Raw genomic sequence first — 27713 nt, forward strand, 5'->3', positions numbered from 1 at the left:
TGTTGGTTTATATGTCTAAAGTGTCTGTATTTCTCTGTTTGTATGTCTGAATCTATTTGTTTGTATGTCTGGGCTGGTGTTTGCAAGTCCAAGTGTTAGTCTTTGTTGGTTTGTATTTCTAAAGTGCATGTCTTTTTCTGTTTGTATGTCTGAATCTATTTGTTTTTATGTCTGGGTTGGTGTTTGCAAGTCCAAGTGTTTGTCTTTGTTGGTTTGTATGCCTAAAGTGCCTGTCTTTCTCTGTTTGTATGTTTGAATCTATTTGTTTGTATGTCTGTATTGGTGTTTGCATTTCCAAGTGTTTGTCTTTGTTGGTTTTTATGTCTAAAGTGCCTGTCTTTCTCTGTTTGTATGTCTGATACTATTTTCTGTATGTCTGGGTTGGTGTTTGCAAGTCCAAGTGTGTGTCTTTGTTGGTTTGTATGTCTTAAGTGTCTGTCTTTCTCTGTTTGTATGTCTGAATCTATTTGTTTGTATGTCTGGGCTGGTGTTTGCAAGTCCAAGTGTTTTTCTGTGTTGGTTAGTATTTCTAAAGTGTCTGTCTTTCTCTGTTTGAATGTCTGAATCTATTTGTTTGTATATCTGGGTTGGTGTTTGCAAGTTCAAGTGTTTGTCTTTGTTAGTTTGTATGTCTATAGTGCCTGTCTTTCTATGTTTGTATGTCTGAATCTATTTATTTGTATGTCTGGGTTTGTGTTTGCAAGTCCAAGTGTTTATCTTTGTTGGTTTGTATGTCTCAAGTGATTGTCTTTCTCTGTTCGTATGTTTGAATCTTTTTGTTTGTGTGTCTGGGTTGGTGTTTGCAAGTCCAAGTGTTTGTCTTTGTTGGTTTGTATGTCTAAAGTGCCTGTCTTTCTCTGTTTGTATGTCTGAATCTTTGTATTTGTATGTGTCTCTCACTCTTTTTGCTTGTGTGTTTGGACGTGTGTTTGCTTGTCCCATTGCCTGTCTTTCTCTGTTTGTATGTATGAATCTATTTGTTTGTATGTTTGGGTTGGTGTTTGCAAGGCCAAGTGTTTGTTTTTGTTGGTTTGTATATCTAAAGTGCATGTCTTTCTCTGTTTGTATGTCTAAATCTATTTGTTTGTATGTCTGGATTGGTGCTTGCAAGTCTTAGTGTTTGTCTTTGATTGTTTGTATGTCTAAAGTGCCTGTCTTTCTCATTTTGTATGTCTGAATCTTTGTATTTGTATGTGTCTCTCACTCTTTTTGCTTATGTGTTTGGACGTGTGTTTTCTTGTCACATTGCCTGTCTTTCTCTGTTTGTATGTCTGAATCTATTTTTTTGTATGTCGGGGTTGGTGTTTCTAAGTCCAAGTGTTTGTCTTTATTGGTTTGTAGGTCTAAAGTGCCTGTCTTTCTCTGTTTGTATGTCTGAATCTATTTGTTTGTATTTCTGGGTTGGTTTTTGCAAGTCCAAGTGTTTGTCTTTGTTGGTTTGTATGTCTAAAGTGCCTGTCTTTCTCTGTTTGTATGTCTGAATCTTTGTATTTGTATATGTCTCTCACTCTTTTTGCTTGTGTGTTTGGGCGTGTGTTTGCTTGTCACATTGCCTGTCTTTCTCTGTTTGTATGTCTGAATCTATTTGTTTGTATGTCTAGGTTGGTGTTTTCAAGTCCAAGTGTTTGTCTTTGTTGGTTCGCATGTCTAAAGTGCCTGTCTTCCTCTGTTTGTATGTCTGAATCTATTTGTTTGTATGTGTGGGTTGGTGTTTGCAAGTCCAAGTGTTTGTCTTTTTTGGTTTGTATGTCTTAAGTGCATTTCTTTCTCTGTTTGTATGTCTGGAAATCTGAATATATTTGTTTGTATGTCTGTGTTGGTGTTTGCAAGTCCAAGTGTTTGTCTTTGTTGGTTTCTATGTCTAAAGTGCCTGTCTTTCTCTGTTTGTATGTCTGAATCTATTTGTTTGTATGTCTGGGATGATGTTTGCAAGTCCAAGTTTCTGTCTTTTTTGGTTTGTATGTATAAAGTGTCTGTCTTTCTTTTTTTGTATGTCTGAATCTATTTTTTTGTATGTCTGGGTTGGTATTTGCAAGTCCAAGTGTTTGTCTTTGTTGGTTTGTATGTATAAAGTGACTATCTTTCTCTGTTTTTATGTGTGAATCTATTTGTTTGTATTTCTGGGTTGATGTTTGTCTTTTTTGGTTTGTGTGTCTAAAGTGCATGTCTTTCTCTCTTTGTATGTGTGAATCTATTTGTTTGTATTTCGGGGTTAATGTTTGCAAGTCCAAAAATTTGTCTTTGTTGGTATGTCAAAAGTGCATGTCTTTTTCTGTTTTTTATGTCTGAATTTATTTGTTTGTATGTCTGGGTTGGTTCTTGCAAGTCGAAGTGTTTGTCTTTGTTGGTTTGTATGTCTAAAGTGTCTGTATTTCTCTGTTTGTTTGTCTGAATCTATTTGTTTGTATGTTTGCGTTGGTGTTTACAAGTCCAAGTTTTTGTCTTTGATGGTTTGTATGTCTAAAGTGCCTTTCTTTCTCTGTTTGTATGTCTGAATCTATTTGTTTGTATGTCTGGCTTGTTGTTTCCAAGTCCAAGTGTTTGTCTTTGTTGGTTTGTATTTCTAAAGTGCATATATTTGTCTATTTGTATGACTGAATGTTTTTGTTTGTATGTATGGGTTAGTGTTTGCAAGTCCAAGTGTTTGTATTTGTTGGTGTGTATGCCTAAAGTGCCTGTATTTCTCTGTTTTTATGTCTGAATCTATTTGTTTGTATGTCTGGGTTGGTGTTTGCATGTCTAAAGTTCCTGTCTTTTTCTGTTTGTATGTCTGATTCTATTTATTTGTATGTCTGGGTTGGTGTTTACAAGTCCAAGTGTTTGTCTTTGTTGGTAGGTATGTCTAAAGTGTCTTTCTCTTTTTGTATGTCTGAATCTATTTGTTTGCATTTCTGGGTTGGTGTTTGCAAGTCCAAGTGTTTGTCTTTGTTGGTTTGTATTTCTAAAGTGTCTGTCTTTCTCTGTTTGTATGTCTGAATCTATTTGTTTGTATATCTGGTTTGGTGTTTGCAAGTCCAAGTGTTTTTCTTTGTTAGTTTGTATGTATAAATTGCATGTCTTTCTCTGTTTGTATGTATGAATCTATTTGTTTGTATGTCTGGGTTGGTGTTTGCAAGTCCAAGTGTTTATCTTTGTTGGTTTGTATGTCTAAAGTGACTGTCTTTCTCTGTTTGTATGTTTAAATCTATTTGTTTGTATGTCTGGGTTGGTGTTTGAAAGTCCAAGTGTTTGTTTTTGTTGGTTTGTATGTTTGTTTTTATGTCTGGGCTGGTGTTTGCAAGTCCAAGTGTTTGTCTTTGTTGGTTTGTATGTCTAAAGTGCATGTATTTCTCTGTTTGTATGTCTGAAATTCTGAATCTATTTGTTTGTATGTCTGGGTTGGTGTTTGCAAGTCCAAGTGTTTGTCTTTGTTGGTTTGTATGTCTAAAGTGTCTGTCTTTCTCTGTTTGTATGTCTGAATCTATTTGTTTGTATTTCTGGGTTGGTGTTTGCAAGTCCAAGTGTTTGTCTTTGTTGGTTTGTATGTCTAAAGTGTCTGTCTTTCTCTGTTTGTATGTCTGAATCTATTTGTCTTATTTCTGGGATGGTATTTGCAAGTCCAAGTGTTTGTCTTTGTTGGTTTGTATGTTTAAAGTGCCTATCTTTCCCTGTTTGTATGTCTGAATCTATTTGTTTGTATGTTTGGATTGCTGTTTGCAAGTCCAAGTGTTTGTCTTTGTTGGTTTGTATGTCTGAATCTATTTTTTTGTATGTCTGGGTTGGTGTTTGCAAGTCCAAGAATTTGTCTTTGTTGGTTTGTATGTCTAAAGTGCATGTCTTTCTCTGTTTGTATTTCTGAATCTATTTGTTTGTATGTCCGGGTTGGTGTTTGCAAGTCCAAGTGTTTGTCTTTGTTTGTTTGTATGTCTACAGTGTCTGTCTTTCTCTGTTTGTATGTATGAATCTATTTTTTTGTATGTCCGGGTTGGTGATTGCAAGTCCAAGTGTTTGTCTTTGTTTGTTTGTATTTATAAAGTGTCTGTCTTTCTCTGTTTGTATGTATGAATCTATTTGTATGTATGTCTGAGTTGGTGTTTGCAAGTTCAAATGTTTGTCTTTGTTGGTTTGTATGTTTAAAGTGACTGTCTTTCTCTGTTTGTACGTCTGAATCTACTTGTTTGTATGTCTGGGTTGGTGTTTGCAAGTCCAAGTATTTGTCTATGTTGGTTTGTATGTCTACAGTGTCTGTCTTTCTCTGTTTTTATGTCTGAATCTATTTTTTTTTGTATGTCTGGGTTGGTGTTTGCAAGTCCAAGTGTTTCTCTTTGTTGGTTTGTATGTCTAAAGTGTCTGTTTTTATATGTTTGTATGTCTGAATCTATTTGTTTGTATGTCTGGGTTGGTTTTTGCAAGTCCATGTGTTTATCTTTTTTGGTTTGTATGTCTAAAGTGTCTGTCTTTCTCTGTTTGTATGTTTAAATCTATTTGTTTGTATGTCTGGGTTGGTGTTTGCAAGTCCAAGTGTTTGTTTTTGTTGGTTTGTATGTCTAAAGTGCCTGTCTTTGTCTGTTTGTTTGTCTGAATCTTTGTATTTGTATGTGTCTCACTCTTTTTGCTTGTGTGTTTGGACGTGTGTTTGCTTGTCCTATTGCCTGTCTTTCTCTGTTTGTATGTCTGAATCTATTTGTTTGTATGTCTGGGTTGGTGTTTGCAAGTCGAAGTGTTTGTCTTTGTTGGTTTGTAAGTCTAAAGTGCATGTCCTTCTCTGTTCGAATGTCTGAATCTTTGTATTTGTATGTGTCTCTCACTCATTTTGCTTGTGTGTTTGGACGAGTGTTTGCTTGTCCCATTGCCTGTCTTTCTCTGTTTGTATGTCTGAATCTATTTGTTTGTATGTCTGGGATGGTGTTTATAAGTCTAAGTGTTTGTCTTTGTTGGTTCGTATGTCTAAAGTGCCTGTCTTTCTCTGTTTGTATGTCTGAATCTATTTGTTTGTATGTCTGGGTTGGTGTTTGCAAGTCCAAGTGTTTGTCTTTTTTGGTTTGTATGTCTTAAGTGCATTTCTTTCTCTGTTTGTATGTCTGGAATTCTGAATCTCTTTGTTTGTATGTCTGGGTTGGTGTTTGCATGTCTAAGTGTTTTTCTTTGTAGATTCGTATGTCTAAAGCGACTGTCTTTCTCTGTGTTTATGTCTGAATTTATTTGTTTGTATGTCTGGGTTGGTGTTTGCAAGTCCAAGTGTTTGTCTTTGTTGGTTTGTATGTCTAAAGTGTCTGTCTTTCTCTGTTTGTATGTCTGAATCTATTTGTTTGTATTTCTGGGTTGGTATTTGCAAGTCCAAGTGTTTGTCTTTGTTGGTTTGTATGGTTAAAGTGCCTGTCTTTCCCTGTTTGTATGTCTGAATCTATTTGATTGTATGTTTGGGTTGGTTTTTGCAAGTCCAAGAATTTTTTTTTGTTGGTTCAAAAGTCTTAAGTGTATGTCTTTCTTTGTTTGTATGTCGGAATCTTTTTTTTTGTATGTCTGGGTTGGTATTTGCAAGTCCAAGAATTTGTCTCTGTTGATTTGTATGTCTAAATTGCCTGTTTTTCTCTGTTTGTATGTCTGAATATATTTGTTTGTATGTCTGGGTTGGTTCTTGCAAGTCCAAGTGTTTGTCTTTGTTGGTTTATATGTCTAAAGTGTCTGTATTTCTCTGTTTGTATGTCTGAATCTATTTGTTTGTATGTCTGGGCTGGTGTTTGCATGTCTAAAGTTCCTGTCTTTGTCTTTTTGTATGTCTGAATCTATTTATTTTTATGTCTGGGTTGGTGTTTACAAGTCCAAGTGTTTGTCTTTGTTGGTTTGTATGACTAAAGTGCCAGTCTTTCTGTGTTTGTATGTTTGAATCTATTTGTTTGTATGTCTGTATTGGTGTTTGCATTTCCAAGTGTTTGTCTTTGTTGGTTTTTATGTCTAAAGTGCCTGTCTTTCTCTGTTTGTATGTCTGATACTATTTTCTGTATGTCTGGGTTGGTGTTTGCAATTCCAAGTGTGTGTCTTTGTTGGTTGGTATGTCTTAAGTGTCTGTCTTTCTCTTTTTGTATGTCTGAATCTATTTGTTTGTATGTCTGGGTTGGTTTTTGCAAGTCCAAGTGTTTGTCTTTGTTGGTTTGTATTTCTAAAGTGTCTGTCTTTCTCTGTTTGTATGTCTGAATCTATTTGTTTGTATGTCTGGGTTGGTGTTTGCAAGTCCAATTGTTTGTCTTTGTTGGTTTGTATGTCTAAAGTGCATGTCTTTCTATGTTTGTATGTCTGAATCTATTTGTTTGTATGTCTTGGTTGGTGTTTGCAAGTCCAAGTGTTTATCTTTGTTGGTTTGTATGTCTCAAGTGATTGTCTTTCTCTGTTCGTATGTTTGAATCTTTTTGTTTGTATGTCTGGGTTGGTGTTTGCAAGTCCAAGTGTTTGTCTTTGTTGGTTTGTATGTCTAAAGTGCCTGTCTTTCTCTGTTTGTATGTCTGAATCTTTGTATTTGTATCTGTCTCTCACTATTTTTGCTTGTGTGTTTGGACGTGTGTTTGCTTGTCCCATTGCCTGTCTTTCTCTGTTTGTATGTTTGAATCTATTTGTTTGTATGTTTGGGTTGGTGTTTGCAAGGCCAAGTGTTTGTTTTTGTTGGTTTGTATATCTAAAGTGCATGTCTTTCTCTGTTTGTATGTCTAAATCTATTTGTTTGTATGTCTGGATTGGTGCTTGCAAGTCTTAGTGTTTGTCTTTGATTGTTTGTATGTCTAAAGTGCCTGTCTTTCTCATTTTGTATGTCTGAATCTTTGTATTTGTATGTGTCTCTCACTCTTTTTGCTTATGTGTTTGGACGTGTGTTTGCTTGTCCCATTGCCTGTCTTTCTCTGTTTGTATGTCTGAATCTATTTGTTTATATGTCGGGGTTGGTGTTTCTAAGTCCCAGTATGTGTCTGTTTGGGTTCGTCTGTCTAAAGAGCCTGTTTTTATCTCTTTGTATGTCTGAATCTATTTGTGTGTATATGTGGCCTGCTGTTTACAAGTCCAATTGTTTGTCTTTTTTGTATTGTATTTCTTTAGTGCCTGTCTTTCTGTGCTTGTATGTCAGAAATTCTGAATCCATTTGTTTTTATGTCTGGGTTGGTGTTTGCAAGTCCAAGTGTTTGTCTTTGTTGGTTTGTATGTCTAAAGTGTCTGTCTTTCTCTGTTTGTATGTCTGAATCTCTTTGTTTGTATGTCTGGGATGGTGTTTGCAAATCCAAGTGTTTGTCTTTGTTGGTTTGTATGTCTAAAGTGCCTGTCATTCTCTGTTTGTATGTCTGAATCTATTTGTTTGTATGTCTGGGTTGGTGTTTGCAAGTCCAAGAGTTTGTCTTTGTTGGTTTGTATCTCTATAATACATGTCTTTCTATATTTGTATGTCTGAATCTATTTGTTTGTATGTCTGGGTTGGTTTTTGCAATTCCAAGTATTTGTCTTTGTTGATTTGTATGTCTAAAGTGTCTGTCTTTCTCTGTTTGTATGTCTGAATCTATTTGTTTGTATGTCTGGGTTTGTGTTTGCAAGTCCAAGTGTTTGTCTTTGTTGGTTTGTATGTCTAAAGTGTCTCTGTCTTTCACTGTTTTTATGTCTGAATCTATTTGTTTGTATGTCTGGGTTGGTGTTTGCAAGTCCAAGTGTTTGTCTTTGTTGGTTTGTATGTCTAAAGTGTCTGTCTTTCTCTGTCTGTATATCCGAATCTATTTGTTTGTATGTCTCGGTTTGTGTTTGCAAGTCCAAGTGTTTTTCTTTGTTGGTTTGTATGGCTAAAGTGCCTGTCTTTCTCTGTTTGTATGTCTGAATCTATTTGTTTGCATCTCTGAGTTGGTGTTTGAAAGTCCAAGAGTGTTTCTTTGTTTGTTTTTATGTCTAAAGTGCATGTCTTTCTCTGTTTGTATGTCTGAATCTATTTGTTTGTATGTCTGGGTTGGTTTTTGCAAGTCCAAGTGTTTGTCTTTGTTGTTTTGTATGTCTTAAGTGTCTGTCTTTCTCTGTTTGTATGTCTGAATCTATTTGTTTGTATGTCTGGATTGGGGTTTGCAAGTCCAAGTGTTTGTCTTTGTTGTTTTGTATGTCTATAGTTCCTGTGTGTTTCTATTTGTATGTCTGAACCTATTTGCTCGTTTGTGTGTGTTGGTATTTGCAAGTCACAGTGTTTCTTTTTGCTTGTTCGTACTTCTAAAGTTTCTGTCTTTCTCTGTTTGTATTTCTGAATCTATTGGTTTTTATGTTTGGGCTGGTGTTTGCAAGTCCAAGTGTTTGTCTTTGTTGGTTTGTATGTCTAAAGTGTCTGTCTTTCTCTGTTTGTATGTCTGAATCTATTTGTTTGTATGTTTGGGCTTGTGTTTGCAAGTCCAAGTGTTTGTCTTTGTTGGTTTGAATGTCTTAAGTGCCTGTCTTTCTCTGTTTGTATGTCTGAATCTGTTTATTTTTATGTCTGGGTTGGTGTTTTAAAGTCCAAGTGTTTGTGTTTGTTGGTTTGTATCTAAAATGCCTGTCTTTCTTTGTTTGTAGCAAAAAGTCGTAGAGTTGTGGGTGAAAAGGATGAGTACTTCAACTTGTAAAATAGGTTTAGGAGGGAAATTAAGAAAGGAACTTGTTCTGATATAATATAATAAAGCCTTTTGAAAAGTATTGCTTGATGTTGGGGTATGCAAAAAAGTCGTAAAGTATTGTTGGGAGTGAAAAAGATGAGTACTTCAACTTATAAAATAAGTTTAGGAAGGACATTACGTAAAGAACTTGTTCTGAAAAGATATATTCAGGGGGGGGGGGGCAAAAAGTTGGGTGGAGGGGGGCCTTCTGTGTCTCAAGTGCGCAAAAAAAAGTATTAAAAAATGGGGAGGCTCCTTGGGGGTCCGGGGGGAGGGGGACCCTTCTGTGTCTCAAGTGCGCAAAAAAATGGGAGGGGGCAAAAAGTTGGGTTGGGGCCCCTTTAGGGTTTGGGTAGAGGACCTTACAACACTGTTCAAATGGAACGTGTGTATTATAACGACCACAGAGTTTCACCTCAAATCATCCTCTAAAATGTCTCAAACTATTTCGCCCAAAAAATCCCTAAAATGCCGATTAATTTGTTTCACCCAAATAATCCCCTAAAAGTAATTCCTGTGTGTTCCTTTGTTTCGGCATCCTTTTGCGCTTTCACATTTGAAATTCCCAGGAAACCATTTCCCGCGTAAAATATATTCAATCTGTCTTGATCTCGTATGAATTTATGAAAAAATCTAAGGTGTTCCTAGTTACACTAGTATGGCTTCGATAGAATATTAATATTTATCTCTCAGACCTAAAGACCAGAGAAGCCATATTTATACATAGAATATTAATTTATCTCTGACACTAAAGACCAGAGAAGCCATATTTAAAAATAGAATATTAATTTATCTCTCAGACCTAAAGATCAGAGAAGCCATATATAAAAATAGAATAATAATTTATCTCTCAGACCTAAAGACCAGAGAAGCTATATTTAAAAATGAAATCCCCTCATGATAGAATTCCTCGTTGATTATGCAAATCAATTTCCAAGAAATCTAGTTCCCGTTAGTGGATCAATACATTGCCCCGTTAGTATTAAGTGCGCATGTGCAAACCTCGTCTTGGAGTCAATAGGCTTAGAAACTTCCCCTTATTGACCTTGAAAGAACACTTTTACCATGGACATTAAATCTCTTCCCGACTTTTTTACCAAGGACATTAAATCTCGTCCAGGTATTTTACCAAGGACATTAAATCTCTTCCCGCGCTGGCACTGTCATCCCTACTGTGGTATTTCTTACCTGGATCGTTCAGTCTTCGTCAGAAACCAAGTAGTTACTACAGTGGCGACTTTATGGATTGTAAGTAAAACCTCAGTACTGGGAAAATACTTGAGTGCTCAAGTACTGAAAAAAAAGTACTTACTACTTTAGTAGAATTTTTTAGGAATACTTGATACTTATACTTAAATTAAAAATTTTCTGGGATACTTGTACTTAAGTAAAAAGTAAACGTGCTTGGCACAACACATGTCAGAGAATTTTGGGAAAGGACCTGTTTGGACTGAAATTTAAGGTTCTAGTTCCGTAATTAAGACAAAGTAGATCTTGCCAAAGAGAAGTTTTGATTTTTACCATTTTATTTAGTAAAACAAAAATTTTCGTCACACTGGTGCCAAAATTATCCCTAGCAAAAGTTCTAATATAGCCAATTGACTTAAGACTATCAAAAGGCTATGTAAATCCTGCCAGTTTTGTGCCATTGAAGAGTGGCGATTTCTGCCACCTTCTCGTGATTCTAAGTATGTAAATGTCTATAAGTTTAACGTTACTCGTAAAAAAATTAGTGTAAGAAACGTTGCCTAATGGGTAAAACATACCCCAAGTGGTGATTGGTCTTTAGGAAAATTACACCCTAAATTCAGCTAGTCAAGAACACTGAGGTTTTGAGTTCCTATATGCAGAAAGTTTCTGACAAGGCTTATCATGGATGCAGGTTTATTTCTTTTTGTCTTTTGTTGTTTTTTGTCTTGTTTTTTCATCCATGGGGGATCGTGTCGAACGAGTGGTTGTATAGTATTTGAAGTGGACTCAATTGAACGGAAATTCAAAGTTCAGGTGACCTCTCTAAGTAACAGGAGAAATCATACTACATAAAAGCGCCAATTTCTGCCGTTTTGTGCCGCCAAACAAGAATTTGGGATAGCCAGGGCAGATCTGTCTCACGCTTTGTAGAAAAAGAGGCCCTTCAAGATGTACGCTAGATGGAGAAGAGTGGATAACCTCTCGGCTTGTCATAAGTGGACACTACATTGTTCAATTCCCCGATACATTCGTTTATAGCGTAATTAAGCGGCATATTTCACAACCTGCTTGGGTATGGTAAAACTATCAATCAAGTAATCATGTCCTTCCTGAGGAGGGTTGTATAATATCTGGGCTGCGACCCAAAAAGCTGCTTGACAAGTGCTACACGTGTATGAAGAACCTTGACTTGATAATTTAATCGAGAAAGCAGGTTGAAATACGACTAATACTAAAAACAGGAGAATCCAGTCTCTACGAACGGGGCTAGTAATTTCGTTTGTTATTTGATTTAGTTTTTAGCGACAATTTCGCTAACGAACTTATTCGCGACAATGATAACCGCGAATAGCCAATGGAAAATGAGGCTGGCTTACAAGACCGACTAGTCAAAATTATCGTGAAAATTGACCGAAAAAAGGATTTATTTTTAAAATGGCCATGCTTCCATTGTTTTAATCAACTTTTCTCAGTTAACTAGGATTAATGTTACAAATAAAGAAAACTGTAAAAATTGAAAATTTTTTTAATGTCATGAGTGTAATAGTTTAAATTTAGAGGTAAAAACTATTAGGTAGAAATAGTTTTCACTGTCGCCTGTATTTGCTCTCAAGTCCAGAACATTCTTTTCTGGTTGCGAATGCCAGTTTAGAAGCTTTCCACTTGTGACGAATATCAAATGGAAAGCTAAGTCGTCTTTGCTGGCCAGCTCACGAACATCCAAACCTGGGGGAAGGGCTGATTGTCATTCAAAAGGCTTGAAAGGACTCCGCTCACAGGGCAATTTTGGGAGTGTTTTAGAGCCTGAAAATGCACCTTTTCTTCAAGTATCAGATCCTCAGTAGATATAAAGATCTAAAGTTAAGGGGAAGTCATAAAATATAGCTGGGAGCGGGGGGGGGTTAGAATTTGTTGCCCACAAAATTGCACCCATCAAACTGATCATTATTTTGGCCGTTGTTTGTCGAAGCGTTATCCACAGAGGTAAATCACAAATTGGGTTCTTTATTTTTGTATATGTAGATCTTTGGAAAATGTTGGTTCAAAATATGTACACTTTTTATCGGCAAATTTCAGCTGGTACATTCTATTCAGTCGTGTTTTTTCATTCTTAATCACCAACGTTTGTTGTAACGTCTGTTTCTAACGTTTATTCCATTGGAGCCACCTAGTTATTTCATGAACCCACTTTTATTTTTTATTGAATTTTCTTTTCCTTTCCAGGACTTAGCCAAACGGTTACTTTTAAGCAAATCGGCAAGTATTGACGCCGAGAAAAGTATGTTGTCTAAGCTGAAGGCAGAATGTGGTGGTGCCTTCACTTCTAAATTAGAAGGAATGTTCAAGGACATGGAAATTTCCAGAGACATCTCCGTTGCATTTAAACAGGTAAGTGAAAGAAAAAATAGCTCATTTTGAATATTTAGTTTTTGACCATCACTTGTAATTTGAACAAAAAATTCTAAAGCACGGTTTTCTGCCTTTCCTTTACTACTGCTACTGACAATACCACTAATAACTCAATACAGAGCCAAGGGGTCCGAGGCCAACACAGCTGCACACGCTAATCCTCCGCCATAATCTGTTCAATCGCTGCTCCTTCACATGACGCTCCAATTTCTTCTTATGACCTCTTCCTGTCTCATATAGGGAGGACCTGCTAATCATTTGGCCCAAGATGGATGGCCAAAAAGCAAAATTTATGACAATTTATTATCCGTAAGACGTGGCCTAGCCATCTTTATCTTGGATTCTTAGAAAAAGAGTTCTAGTGTTTCCCTCCCTTTAACTGTAAGTAAAAATGGTTCGAGATGCCGAAATACTAAATGTATCGGATTAGAAAATCGTTAGTATTGTAGATTTTTCGGTCGTTGGTTTACCATAGGTTTAATTGTAAATATACCTGTAAATCCGCAATCTTTGTTGTAAGAAAAAGTAAAGATATCAAAAATGCTAATGTAATAGTATTCCGGCTTTTATCCAGCCCAAAATAAGTAATGGTGCTGTCAGCATATCCACTTGCTCTATCTGCCTATTTGCTGTGTTGTATTCTTCCTAAAAATCGTCTTAGTCCATACGGCCGGTGTGCCGCCAAGCTGAAAGTATTCGAGTCATCCAACGAGAAAAGCGTTGTCTAGGAATAAAGAAGAAGAATAAAAGGAAAATCTCCGAATTCCGTTTAGACTCCCTCTCTAGACTAGAATAGATATTCGGTTTTGAAAGAGGGTAATCTCAAACCCCTTATGTTCCCTTCTACATTGCCCGATTAGACCCAGACAGCCGAGAGAAAAAATTCAAAATGATCCGAGAACTTAGCGCCGTATTTTTAAACATAGGAAGATACAAAGCAAGCTTTATTCCTTCTTTTGTTAAAATTTTTAGTTTTTAGTCTCTCACTCGTCTTCTCTCTCTCTCTCTCATTCGTCTTCTCTCTCTCTCTCTCTCTCTCTCTCTCTCTCTCTCTCTCTCTCTCTCTCTCTCTTTCTCTCTCTATCTCTCTCCCTCTTAAATTTTCTTTTTTGTTTGACTTTGGTCCCAAACAATTTTGTCAGTAGTGTATCTTTTTTTTTACCGACTATAAGTTTGTCTATTATTTTAACAGCTATACAATCAGTGAATGATATTAGTGCAACATGAAACCGAGACTGGATATTCTGAGTCTGTGTATTTATCACTCAAAATAATAGAGAGACACAATAACACATAGTAATGGGATATCAGTTCAGGGTACTTGGTAGCACAAAAATAGTCTTAAAAAGTGCACATCGACTTCTAGATTATTTATTCACGAACTGATAAATATATAGTAAGCCTGCACGCAAAATTGAAAACAAAAAGTGATACTTCGATGCGACTGCCAGGGCAAATCTCAAATTGTATATTGCGGTTTGTTACAAGCGAGTCTGGAGCTTGCTTGACATGCTAACAATCCTGTCTTGTTGTGTGATAGGAGATAAAAAGTTTGTGTAATGGCTTTTATTGTGTTGTTAGACTCACTATTACGCAGTAATTTCATATTACCTATGCTGGAACTTGTTTCAGCCATTGAGATCCGTGACAATTACGAACAATCGCTGAACAATCTTAGAATTAAATTCTAAGAATCTTGATAGTTCCTTGATACACGGGTCTGAAGTTTCCCCTCTGCAAATACGTGTGTAAGTGAACACGCAATTTTGAAAGTTTTAAGTGCTTTGTCTGGAAAAAAACATTAAACTGCTTCTTCCTACACGTTGGAAATGTATTTGAATCTCACCTGACACAATATAATGGTGAGTTTCCATGTCGTCAAACATGTCTAGATTTTTATTATTTTCCCCGTATTATACCATAGTCTTTGACGAACAAATAAACATTCAAATGGAGATAATTCTTTTTATTAGACAGTGAAAACAGATACAAAAGTTTGGATATTTCGATCACATATACAGGGATCGTTATCATCAGAAATATTAAAGAATTAAAACTAATATATGTATACAGAACAAAGTAATTACGTCCGGTTCATTAACTAGATTGTAGCTGATCGACTGTCTTCAGTTGTCAGGGACAGACGAATTGAAGAATAAGCAGCAAAGAGTGTGTCAAGTTTTGGCAACAACAAAAAAGAACAGCGAGTGCTTTGACGAACTTTATACTTACAGTCATGGTTGCCAATTGGACACTTTTTATGTCAAAAGGACACATTCTCATGTGCCGGGACACAATGACATAAAAGGGCAAAAAAGTGACACATTTTGAAAATTTATGACGTAAAATGAAACACTTCCCTCTTCTACTTGGAATATCTTTTGGTAAAAAAAAAAAAAAAAAAAAAAAAAAAAAAAAAAAAAAAAAAATGTCACCACCAAAGAAGTGCTTTTTCAGAGCAGTTTTTTTTTCAGCATCCAGGTTTTGTGAGATATCTCGTAAGAGATTTTCTCCGAAGAATGGAAACCAAAGAGAAATTTTTCAAGGTTTTGACTGACGCTCTTTTGCCCCGCAAAAAATTTGAAAACAGCGGACGGCATCGGCATGGATGGTTGTTTGTAAACGTAGGTAGGGTGTCAATTCTATTTGGGAGTTTGGCAAAGATGCAGTTTTCGGCCCTTTGGCAAGCTTAGGAGCTGGACTGAAGTGAAAAGGCATTTTCTGTGTTGTTCTCAGCATTTCTTGTTGCATTAGTAAGATAACCATCAAATAATTTTGTTGTCCTCCATGTTTAATTGTCAAATTTATTAACCTTCTGGCTATTGAAAGCTTATCAAGAAAGTCAGTTTGTATAAGTTTCCTGTTCCACCTTGTTGAACAGTATAGGAACAAGGGAGGGCTATAGAATGATACTGAAAAGTGGAGAGAAGTCCAAGTTCTTCTTGTGAAGGAATCAATTAATTCTGAAACGCCAGATTCTACACTTCCAAAGGCAAAGGACAAGCTAAGGAAAAAAACATGGAACAAGTATGCCTTTGAGTATCAAGACTCAATCGCAAATACAGCGAAGCCTAGGAAGAAGATAACGACCTCAAAGGATTTATTTCAAGGTTTATTGTACCCCATCATAGAAACAAGCTGTGGTGCAGTTTCTGTTTGAAAAAAATAAAATCAAAGGAACGAAGACCAATATGTTGATTCACCCTCATAGCAACTCGCATTTAGAAAGAGTTCAGGCTGTAAAACTTAGATCTATTATTTCTGAGTTTATTAGAGCCCTCAGGGGTGCAGAGTCAGAGATCACCAACTCTCAGATGAGGCTGGCTGTATGGATTGCTAGTGAAGACATACCATTTCAAATGATGTCAAATAGTCTACTTCCAGTTCTCAAAGCTGGAGCTTCTAATTCCCAAACTTTAAAGGCTATGAAGATAGCAATAACTGTAACCGCTGGAATCATTAAGCAGCATATTCCAGCTGATTTATAAAAGAGAAGAAATTTCTGAAAGTCTCAAAATTATTCCTTATTGTTGATGAAACGACTGATTGAACATCAACAAGTGTCTTGTACTGATCGTTATATAACGGAACAGCTCCACCGACAAAGTTTGTGAGGGATTTCTTGATCTACTATCAGTAGAAGACGCTTCAAGCCGCAGGCTAAAGCAATTATGGATTGTTATCTAGAAAAAGAAGGGATACCGAAACAAGAACATAATAGGCGCTGCTTTTGACAACACGTCAATGAACACTTGCACTATTGGAGGTCTGGGATTACTGTTTAATATTACATACCAGGCTCGTTTTTTTGGGGGGGGGGGCGGGGGCTGTACCAGCCATTCAATGGCCCTTTGTGAAGTTTATACAGTGAAAACTTTACCTGATAACCTCGAGGCTTTTCTCGTGGACTTGGTAATGTATATGTCAGGAAGTAGCAAGAGACGGGAAGGATTTGAGCAAATGCAAGAATTTTCTGAACATGGGATCCATAAGTTTCTTTTAAATGCTAATACACGCTAGTTTTCGATGGAACAAGCTGTCAATAGAGTGCTGGAAAAGTGCGCATCTCTTTTCCTCTTGTTTACCAACCATGCGTTAGGAACAGAAGCTCCAGATGAACTGGCCAAGGGGAGAGCTACAAACTGAGGTACATGCATGACCCCCTAGTAGAAGGTTACCTGTATTTCTTGAATTTTATGCTACAGAAAGTCAACAGGATGACTGCTGAGTTCCAGTCTTCTGACACACGGATTCATAAGCTTCTATGAACTACCCGCACACACTTAAGTCAGTATTCAGGTGTTTCACAAAAGCTTCTGTGGTGGAGAGGCTGAGCTCATTTTCAAATAAGCTCACCAAACAATATTTTTACCCCACGGAAGAGTTGAAATTCTACCAAACCCTATGGTGCACCTGGGAAAACACAATAATGAATTAGGTCCTGCTGAACTTGTTGGAGTCAGCACTCAGGTGTTTCGTAAAAGCTCCTGTGATGGAGAGGCAGCGCCCGTTTTCAATCAAGCTCACCAAAGATAATTTTTTCCCCACGGAGGAGTTGAAGTTCGGACCAAAGACTATGGTGCACCTTGGAAAACACAATAAGTAATTAGGTCCTATTGAACTTGATGGATATAGGGAGAACTGTTTACCGCACGTGGTTGAACTTATTTCTCAAATCGGGAGTAGAACTGACCAAGAAGACGACACATTGAAAAAACTATCGCTTTTGGATCCTGAAAATTGTCCTTGGTGGAGAACAAAATAGCATTGTTTGGGGAAACCGAATTTGGACAAGAGAAAGCGCGAAGCGGTCTTGACGAACTTTGAAAATCCGTGATCATAGGCAGCGCGCTAGCGCTGCCTAAGTAAAGAACGATTTGGCCACAATGTGTTTTTTTTTTTTTTTTTTTTTTTTTTTCATACCTGGGCACTTTGTATAGAAGAAGTTGTCATAAGAACATCGAAAAGGATTCATTCGATTGGAAATTGGAGTGGCTAGTGCCCTTTTTAATAGTCGAAAGTGAATGGAGGGCAACTAGCCCCCCTCCCCCACACGCCCATCATTCCCCCAAACACATTGAATCAAAATTTGGAGATTTTGTTCAGCGTAGTTGATTTCTAGATAGAAAATATGTTTTTGAGACGGACACTCCCCCACAACCCTCAGGGCAAGGGTTTTAAGTTATGCCCTTGGGTATATACGGTTTTTTATAGAAGGCGTTGTCGTAGAAACTTCAAAACAGGCTCATTCGATTGGAAATTCAAAGGGCTGGTGTCTTTTTTAATAGTCGAAAGCTATTGGGGGGCAACTAGCCCCCCCCCCCCCCCGCCCATCATTCTCCCAAACACATCCCATCAAAATTTTGAGATAACCATTTTGTTCGGCGTAGTTGATTTCAAGATAGAAAATATCTTTTTGAGGATGTCACTCCTCCACAACCCTCAGGCAATGGTTTTAAGTTATGCCCTGGGGGCATATAAGGTTTTTATAGAAGGAGTTGTCGTAGAAACTTCAAAACAGGCTCATTCGATTGCAAATTCGACGGGCTAGTGCCCATTTTAATAGTCGAAAGTGATTGGAGGGTACCTAGCCCCCCCCCCCCAAGGCCCATCATTCCCCCAAACACATCCAATCTAAATTTTGAGATAGTCATCTCAAAATTTTGAGATAGTCTTTTGTTCAGCGTAGGCTAGTTGATTACCAGATAGAAAATATGTTTTCGAGGAGGACACTCCTCCATAACCCTCAGGGCAAGGGTTTTAAGTTATGCCCTGGGCGTATATAAGGTTTTTATAGACGGAGTTGTCGTAGAAACTTCAAATAAGGCTCATTCGATTGTAAATTCAAAGGGCTAGTACCCTTTTTAATAGTCCAAAGTGATTGTAGGGCCCCTAGCCCCCCCCCCAGGGCCATCATTCCCCCAAACACATCCAATCTAAATTTTGAGATAGTCATTTTGTTCAGCGTAGGCTAGTTGATTACCAGATAGAAAATATGTTTTCGAGGAGGACACTCCTCCATAACCCTCAGGGCAAGGGTTTTAAGTTAGGCCCTGGGGGCATTTAAGGTTTTTATAGAAGGCGTTGTCGTAGAGACTTAGAAAAAGGCTAATTCGATTGGAAATTCAATGGGCTAGGGCTCTTTTTAATAGTCGAAAGTGACTGGAGGGCAACTAGGCCCCCCCTCCACACGCCCAGCATTCCCCCAAACACACCCAATCAAAATTTAGAGATAGCCATTTTGTTCAGCGTAGTTGATTTCCAGATAGAAATATGTTTTTGAGGAGGACCTCCCCCACAACCCTCAGGACAAGGGTTTTAAGTTATGCCCTGGGGGCTTATAAGGTTTTTATAGAAGGCGTTTTCGTAGAAACTTCAAAACAGGCTCATTCGATTGGAAATTCAAAGGGATAGTGCCCTTTTTAGCAGTCGATAGTGATTAGAGGGCAACTAGCCCCCCCCACGCCCATCCTTCCCCCAAATACATCCAAACAAAATTTTGAGATAGCCATTTTGTTCAGCGTAGGCTAGATTATTTCCAGATAGAAAATATGTTTGTGAGGTGGACAATCCTCCGCAAACCTCAGGGCAAAGGTTCTAAGTTATGCCCTGTGGGCATATAAGGTATTATAGAAGGCGTTGTCGTAGAAACTTCAAAAAAAGCTTATTCGATTGGAAATTCAAAGGGCTAGTGCCCTTTTTAATAGTCGAAAGTTATTGGATGGCAACTAGCTCCCCCCCCCACCCCCACGCCTATCACTCCCTCAAACATCCAATACAAATTTTGAGATGGCCATTTTGTTCAGCGTAGTTGATTTCTAGATATAAAATATATTTTTAAGGAAGACACTCCCCCAAAACCCACAGGGCAAGGATTAAAAGCTATGCCTTGGGGGTACATAAGGTTTTTATTGAAATCTTTGTTGTAAAAAATTGAAAAGGGTCTTATTCGATTTGAAATTCAAAGAATTAATGCCCTTTTTTATAGTTGAAAGTGATTAGTGATATTTGTTGTTGTTGTTGTTGTTTAGACCAGGGCACTTCGTATCGAAGGAGTTGTCGTGGGAGCTTTGAAAGGGGCTCATTCGGTTGAAAATTGAAAGTGCTGATGCCCTTTTTAATAGTCAAAAGTGATTGAAGGGCAACTAATCCCCCTTCCACTACCACCCTCTTACACCCACCCTCCCATTTGCCCATTATGTTTAAAAACTAAATGTTGCCTTAAGATTAAATCAAAATGCACTGTGATATTGCTAATTCCAAATAAGGCATCTCAGCAGTATCCCAAGAACGACTGAGGGTATTATGTTCAAACTTTTGGAGCTACTTCTGCTCTTAATATTTAACCAAATCAAAATAGCGTAAGTGTATACAAGCTATCAAAGAAAGTAAACAGATTTTTTTGCGAATGGTATCAAATTTTCCATTTCAGGTCAACTTGAGGAAGTATGAAAATAAATTAAACACTACTATTTGTGTCCAGATTTTAAAAAGGGTGTATATTGTTAAAAACTGCTGAAAACTTTTTTCCAGCATACAAATAGAAGGCCAAACTATATAGTCTTAAAAAACCAAAAGATTTAAAGTGTTATTTTCTTTTCCCCTGAAAACAATGTATAAAACGAACATAAATTAATTTAAAAAACTTTTTCATAAAATAAGTTTTTCAAAGAAAAGTAAAGAACTCCATTAAACAAAATGAGCAAAAATAAAATCAAATAATCTACCAAGCGTGAAACTACCACAAATCAGCATCGATAAATAAATGAAACCCAAAACGAACAGAAATTACAATAAATAACCAATTCAAACCCAAAACGAGCAGAAATTAACATAGGTTGGGCGCAAAACCCCTATGCCATCCCAAGACCAGAACATGATATGCACGTAACTGAAAAAATTCAAATGAATGTTAATTGTCGATTTAACATACATATACTGATATTTAGTAATCAAAATGTTAATATTATTTGATTTATTAAATTTATAAAAGTAAAAACATTTATATTTTTTTCAGTAAAGTGCAAAAGTTATTTTGTGGAAAAAGTTTTTTTTTATTAATTAACGAAAAAGAACGCGTTACTCGCGTAACCACTGTAGAAACGAATACGTCAGTTTTCTGGGCTGCCTTGAGAAAAATCAAAGCTGCATAGGGAAAAGAAAAGTATAAGGATCTTTGTGATTTTATGCTGACGTTGTGTGGTCTGCAACACTCATCAGCAGCTGCAGAGAAACAATTTTTCCTGCTCAGTAATACCAAGACCAAATTACGAAATCGCATTCTGATGCAAACAACTACTTGTTTAATGCATGTCAAGCAACTTGTCTGGTGTTGTTGAACGTTATTGAACTCCTATATTGTACCTTCTGACATGCGCAAGAAGCACTCTGATTGCCCAAAGCAAAGGAACTGAAAATACTGACGCTGATCCCAATCATACCTGTCAAGATGAGCCATAGAAGATGAGCCTTAGATTCCTACTAGAAATTAGTTTTTACTACTAATACGAGTACTACTTTTTAAACTACGGAGAATAGTTTTTTTCTGTTTTCATGAGTTTTCTACTTTCACACTTAGTCATTTTATATGGATGTTTCATATGGATTTTTTTTCTTTTTCATTATATTTCATATTAAATGACTGCTTTGAAAGAGATTTGTAATGCGTCTTTTGGTTAACAATGCAAGTGACAAAAAAGTTAACCTCCAGTTTTTGAGATTTCGAGAAGGGCACATTTTTGCTAAAAATGAAATTTTGTGGATGCTCGGAGACGCATTCGTGGACCAGAAAGTTGGCAACCATGCTAAAGAGTCGAAGTTACATGAAGATGTTTAAAAAAAAATAGGCCGTCTGTTAGCTACTAAATTCGGTTATATTTTAGTAATGAAAGGGAAATCATCGGTGTTTTAACCTTCTTTGGCTATTTCACTAGTCTGAAAGTCTCAAACTACCATAACCACCATCTCAACAGATAACTTAAATAGTGTCAATTTTTATTCTATGCTCGCACCACCTGTATCATCTTGATGGGTGGTCCATGAACCGCCGGTTGACAAACGCTACTCTCAAAACTATTATTTACAAACAAATCTTATTTGCGCTACCGCTAATTCGCACCTTTACAAAAGTTCAAGAACAGGAGTGATGTCGATATTTATTTTGCAAATATAAATATTTAGAGTTCGTTTTTTATCTCTATTTGTTTTAGCCATTCACGGGCCTCATTAACCCGTTTAAGATCCGCATATTTCGATAAAAAAAAAACTAGGATGGCACCTAGCCTTGATTTCTTCTATAGCGACCAATTGTAGCTAAGTGATAACAGTATTATAAACAGGTTGGACTGGTCGGAATCAAAGGTAGCAATATCCAGTTTTCAAGTTTTGAGCACACCGCGAAAGGAAAAAAATATTACAAACATATCATTTTTTGAATTCTTGGTCAGCATGCCTGAGACTCTACGCAGGCTTGCCTTTCCAAAAACTAACAAACAAGTATGTGTCCAATAAGAGAGTCATGCATACTCCCGCCATTTACCCGTGCCCCAGCCATTTAAACATTGCCTCTCAATTACTTGGACTATCTGTCATGGCTTTTCTCTGTCTACAATTAGCCATGTCTTGATGCAACCTATGCAACCTATTGCAAAATACTTGATAACTTCAATTCAAAATCAACGGATTAGTAACCTGTATAAAGCGATCTATGCGCAATGTCCCTAGAAAGCTCGTTTTTATAACGAGTGTGATTTATAACTGACTCGTTTTTATAACGTTATACTCGGTTTGTAATGATGCCTGTGTCAAATCCTGCTAAATGAAATAAAGATTGACAACAACGTGTTGTTACACATTAAGAAAAATTTGCTAACGAGAATAATGATGGTTGTAAAGAGACATGACGGTCTTTGAAGCTAGCCAGGTCCTGGAACGAACCTGTAAAAAAAAACTAATTTTTCTCCTTGAAAATTTCAAATTCTTTAAGTAAACTTGGTATGAGTGCATAAAGGCATTCCATCTTAGTATTATTTGAAAAAAACTACGTTTTCTAAAGAGTTAAAGAGGCTGAGTTACAAGGTCGAACCTTAAAACGTACAGGGATTAGGAGGCGCAGTTGGGGCTGCCGCCCCAAACCCCCGCTTTCGCAGCCTTTAAATAAAAAAAGTTTTTTAAACTGAAAGTAAGGAGCGACATTAAATCTTAAAACGAACTGAAATTATTCCGTATATGAAAGAGGCTGTGCCCTCCTCAACGCCTCGCTCTTTACGCTAAAGTTTTTTATTGTTTTGAAAAATAAAGTTGTGAGACAGAGTCAAACTTTAGCGTAAAGAGCGAGGCGTTGAGGAGGGCACAGCCTCTTTCATATACGGAATAATTTTTGTTTATTTTAAGTTTTAATGTTACTCCTTACTATAAGTTTAAAAAACTTTTTTTTTTATTTAATGGCTGCGAACGCAGGGAGTTTGGGGGGCGGTACCCCCCTAACTTTTCCTCATAATCCCTGTACGTTTTTAGGTTCGACCTTGTAGCTCAGCCTCATTAACTCTTTAGAAAACATAGTTTTTTTCAAATAATTTCTGCACGTTTTTGTACAGTTTATTACTTATTATTGCTTGACTAACTGTTAGCTGATCGTGTCAGGAGTTAAAGTTGGGGGCTGCCGCCCCCAAACCCCCCGCTCTTGAACATTCTTGTGTTAAGGCTTTTAATTCCTGAATACTCAAATCACGTCGTACAGGGTGCCTCCTAATCCCTGTACGTTTTAAGGTTCGAACTTGTGAATCAGCCTCTTTAACAGCCCCCCAACTGTGCCTCCTAATCCCTGTACGTTTTAAGGGTCGACCGTGTAACTCAGCTTCTTTAACTATTTAGAAAATGTAATTTTGTTCAAATAATTTAAAAAAGAAACTGAGTTTCTTTCTTAAAGTTTAAATTCAGTGTATAAGAAAAGTGCTCTGACGGTGAATGGAGCCCGGGTTATCCGCCTGACATTCTGAAGTATCAACCGCAGGACAAATGAGCCACAACTGTAATTGTTTTTTAGTAAATGGAATCTATTTTCGCAAAGCAAATTCCTACAAAACTTGATATTTGGTTTTTGGAAAACAGGGAAGGAGTGATCAGATTGAGCTGAAATTTCTAGGATAAGCTCCCAGGCCCCAGGAAAGCTTATCTTCTAAATTTCACCGACAACGTTAAAGGGGGGTTGTGGTGGGAAAAATTAACATGGGCTATTATAGGAAAACGAGGTTTTTTGTAAATGTAAATTTGGAGGATAATTTTTTCGGTCTGGAAATATCAAAAGGCCCTAAAAGATCAAATTCTGGTTCGATTGATCCATCATTCACCTGGATCAGTTTCCAACTGTGGCCTTTAGGCTTGGATTAGAAAAAAAAAGAAATGAGGATGATGAATTTTAAGTGGCTATATTTATTTTTTTGAAAACAAAAAGGAGTGATCGGATTGAGCTGAAATTTCGAGGATAAGCTCCCGGGCCCTAGGAAAGCTTAACCTCTAAATTTCAGCCCAATCGGACAACGTTAAAGGGGGGCTGTGGTGTGAGGGTCGAAACTTCCGTCCCAGTTTACCCCATGAAGATAAAGTTGGAGGAGGATGAAATTTTGCAAGTTTCTTAGTTTGAGCTTGGGCTACAAAATGCGATTACCGCCGTCTCTCTGCGACCTCTAGGACCTGAAATCGCTTAACATTGTGGTGGGTCGCCTCTTTATAGAGGCACAAGTGTGCCTCCTTGATGCTCATAGTAGTGCCTTCCCCAGAACACTCTCGATGACTCACACAAGTTGCTTTGTGGACAATTACAGTTACTTTGTGCCAAATTTCTACCACCTGACTATCTTCTACCGAAAAGATAGTAGCCTATTCCCTCCACCTGCACATTTTGATGTTTCGTTTCTGGATCAAACGGGTAATACTAATTTTAGTGCTTGTGCATAAGTGCTTTTAGCAAATAAGGATCTTCTTTGCTATGCGTTTTCCTAATTTCTATCGTTATAAACATTTTTTGCTCTTTGTTGTTTGTCGCAAGGTTTGGCACGCTTCATTTGCACTCCCTCAACTTCAATTTTTTTTTTTTTTTTTTTTTTTACTTCTGGACAAATCCACTTCAGAGTCTCACTAGTGATTAGAGCAGAATCTATAAAAGATATTTAAATTTTATATCCTTTCACCAACTGCTGTACAATAAAAATGAATGTCATTAGGTATACTGCACACATTTCACTTACACTTTGAATGGGGTCGAGATCTGGGTATTTAAGTTTATCCGTTAGGTTGTGTCTTGGTTCTCAACAGCCGTGGGGGGAGGATTGTAGGGGGTGGGGGGAGGGACAAAGACCACAACCCTGTGGTATCTGGATAATGTTCTGTAAATACATATCTTCTGAACATGTAATGGCTAAATATAGCACTTTCTTAAAATTGATCCTCCCCTTTTCTACATTTTAAAGGGAACCTTGATATGGCAGTTGCAGAGATAGCTAGTATAAAGGACAGCCAAATGGACAATGGTTTTTTCGGACTCGATTTCGTCTTTTCTCAGTCTACACGATTTCGGTAGTCGCTTCTAATCTTGTTTCTTATAATATTAGTTATATTGGTCATCGAGGTCATTCGATGTCAGAAGAGGCCAAATCAAGTTCCAAAGCCACTAAATGAAAGAAACGTTTGTTAAAAGTCTTCATTTTTAAAGTCTTCGTAAGACTTTATCTATAGTTCCTACCGAGGAGCAGGAATTGTGAAGAACATGTATCAGGATTGGAATCAAACTGAGGAATTGAAGCAGGTATCAAAACAGGATATTATGCAGTAGGCTATACTCTTTTGTTTTCACTGAGGCATGAATCGGGACTGTTCTTGGAGTCAAAAGTTGTGTATATCTGTACATGAAAATGTATAACCCCTCAGTTGATTGTAGCCTACTTAAACAGCCTTTATGTCCGTTGTAAGCTTTTTCAAGCTATGTCGCAAGTTTGTGTAAGTTGTGCGTATATTTTTGTCTCTTATTATGGTTTGATTATGTTACCTCCTGGGCTTTTATTTAAATTGACCAATTAGGATCTGAGAGGTAAAGATAGTAGTATTTGGTTCTAATCTTTTTTTAGTTGAGCCAATATTACTTGTGCGTACATTATTTTGAGAATTAATTTTAAAACAAAACCTTTCAAAAAAAGAAGTTTTTCAAAGAGAAGTTAAGGCCATACCAAACTTAAGATCAGAAGAAACAAAAACCTACAATAATTCAAACTCAAAACGACCAGAAATTACTATTAAAGAATAAATAAAACCCAAAGCAAACAGAAATTAAATAAACAATCATAGCAAAAAAACATACAACAGGTACTAATATAAATGGATAAATAAATCTTAAAACGAGTAAACCCTAAATTGAATATGTAAATCAAACTTAAAACAAACAGAAATTAAATAAAAACTCATAGCAGATAAACAAACAACAGATACTAATATACTACTACTACTGCTACTAACAACTCCCCGCAGCACCAGGCCTCCTGAGGCCAACACAGCCACGCACGCTCCTCCTCTATCCCAATATATTCAAAGCCCATCTATTCAATATAAATGAATAAATAAATCTGGAAACGAGTAAAACTTAAATTGAATATGCAAATCAAGCTTAAAACAAACAAAAATCACTATAAACAAAGTTTGGGTACTGTCTACTGCCCTGACTGTAAAAGTCAAGACCTACTGCATCATTGGCGCTATACTGAAAACTATGTGTCTTGAACAGTCTCGGAAAGAGCTAGTAAAATCAAACTGAATGTTTCGTATAATATGCTATTAATTGCTGAAAGCTCATCAATTCAAGATTTTATTTCACTGTAATTTTTATTTTTATTTTCAATGCTATAATCACTGGAAAAGAAAATATTTAAAATATAATACGTTTTCAGTGAAGCGCCAATGACCCTGTAGGCTTTTGACTTTTACAGTTAGGGAAGAAGGCATTAGCCAAACTCTTGTTTGTAGTAAGACTATATTTGTCTTTAACAGTCTTAGAAAGAACTAATACAGTTAAACTGCATATTTGAAATTTCAATTTTATTGAATTTTATTTTTATTTTCAATGTTGTAATAAGTACGAAAGAAAATATTTGTAATATAATTGGTTTTCAGTAAAGCGCTAATGACGGATTAAAATCAACTTGGTGGACTGCGTAAAAAAGTTGAGAGCCATGGCTAATTGAAAAAAAAACCAACAAGACAGATAGTCTGAGTGAGAGGCAAATCTGGCATAAGGCTTTTTTAGGTTTGTATAAAAATGAGGTCATTTCACTTGTTGAGAGATAGTCTATCTATCTATCCATCCATCCATCCATCCATCCTACGGTAGAACCAAGGTTGATAGGCATGGAGTAAGGGTCTTTCCGATAGTCTATCAGTTCTATGAGCCATTTGAAGGCACATGGGGTCAAATAAAATACTTTCTAAAATTTATGACTGACCATGTTCAGAGGACTTGCAGGCAATTGGGCAACTCAGATTGTTCATAAGTAGTAAGGGCATAGGGAATATCAACTATACATTCAACCATACATTCCACCCTACAAGAATATGGTCAAAAGTGTATGCAATATGAACGGTACATGAAACGGGACAAGAAAACCCATGCCTGAGACATTAAACTTACACGTGCATTTTAAAAAGCTAATCTGCCTTGGAAACAGTTTGATGTGTTCGGCGAGATTACGTTCCTTGGCGTTTGATTGACATTTACAAAAAAGGGTTTAGCATTTGCAAATTTGATCCTATTAAGGTGGAAAAAAAGAGTTTAGCATTTGCGAATAATTCGATGTGTTGTCAATTTAAAATACTTAAGAAATAAAAAAATATTACAAGAAATAGCTGAAAAGTGTTTTGGGGGGAGATGGGTTGATTATGTACTGTATAATGCACAAGTGATGTTTGGAAAGTGTTGTCAATTTAAAATATACTTCGATATCTTGTCAAATTAAAATAGTTTATAAATAAAAAAATTTAAAAAGAAATGGCTGAAAAATGTTTTGGGGGGAGATGGGTTGATTGTATACTGTATAATACACAAGCTATGTTTGGACAGTGTTGTCAATTTAGAATATACTTCGATGTGTTGTCAATTTAAAATACTTAAGAAATATAAAATTTTTACTAGAAATGGCTGAAAAGTGTTTTTGGGGGAGAGGAGTTGATTGTGTACTGTATAATGCACAAGTGATGTTTGGACAGTGTTGTCAATTTAAAATATACTTCGATGTGTTGTTAATTTAAAATAGTTAAGAAATAAAAAATTTAACAAGAAATGGCTGAAAAGTGTTTTAGGGGGAGATGGGTTGATTGTGTACTGTATAATACACAAGTGATGTTTGGACAGTGTTGTCAATTTAAAATATACTTCGATGTGTTGTCAATTTAAAATAGTTAAGAAATAAAAAAAATTAACGAGAAATGGCTGAAAAGTGTTTTGGGGGGGGAGATGGG

General features: G+C 36.6%; 1 protein-coding gene across 1 annotated transcript in view; it reads left to right on the forward strand.

The window, feature by feature from the left end:
• Positions 1-27713, forward strand: part of Cul4 (cullin 4) — a 252089-nt gene that overhangs the window by 166886 nt on the left and 57490 nt on the right. The window contains exon 9 of the mRNA XM_089104452.1: positions 12030-12194. Within this exon, the coding sequence (XP_088960578.1) occupies positions 12030-12194 (165 nt within the window). The remainder of the gene's footprint in view (positions 1-12029; positions 12195-27713) is intronic.

Source organism: Artemia sp. Qi Xiang Cuo, chromosome 18, assembly GCF_049724085.1.
Source record: "Artemia sp. Qi Xiang Cuo chromosome 18, ASM4972408v1, whole genome shotgun sequence".
Classification (NCBI taxonomy): Eukaryota; Metazoa; Arthropoda; class Branchiopoda; order Anostraca; family Artemiidae; genus Artemia; species Artemia sp. Qi Xiang Cuo.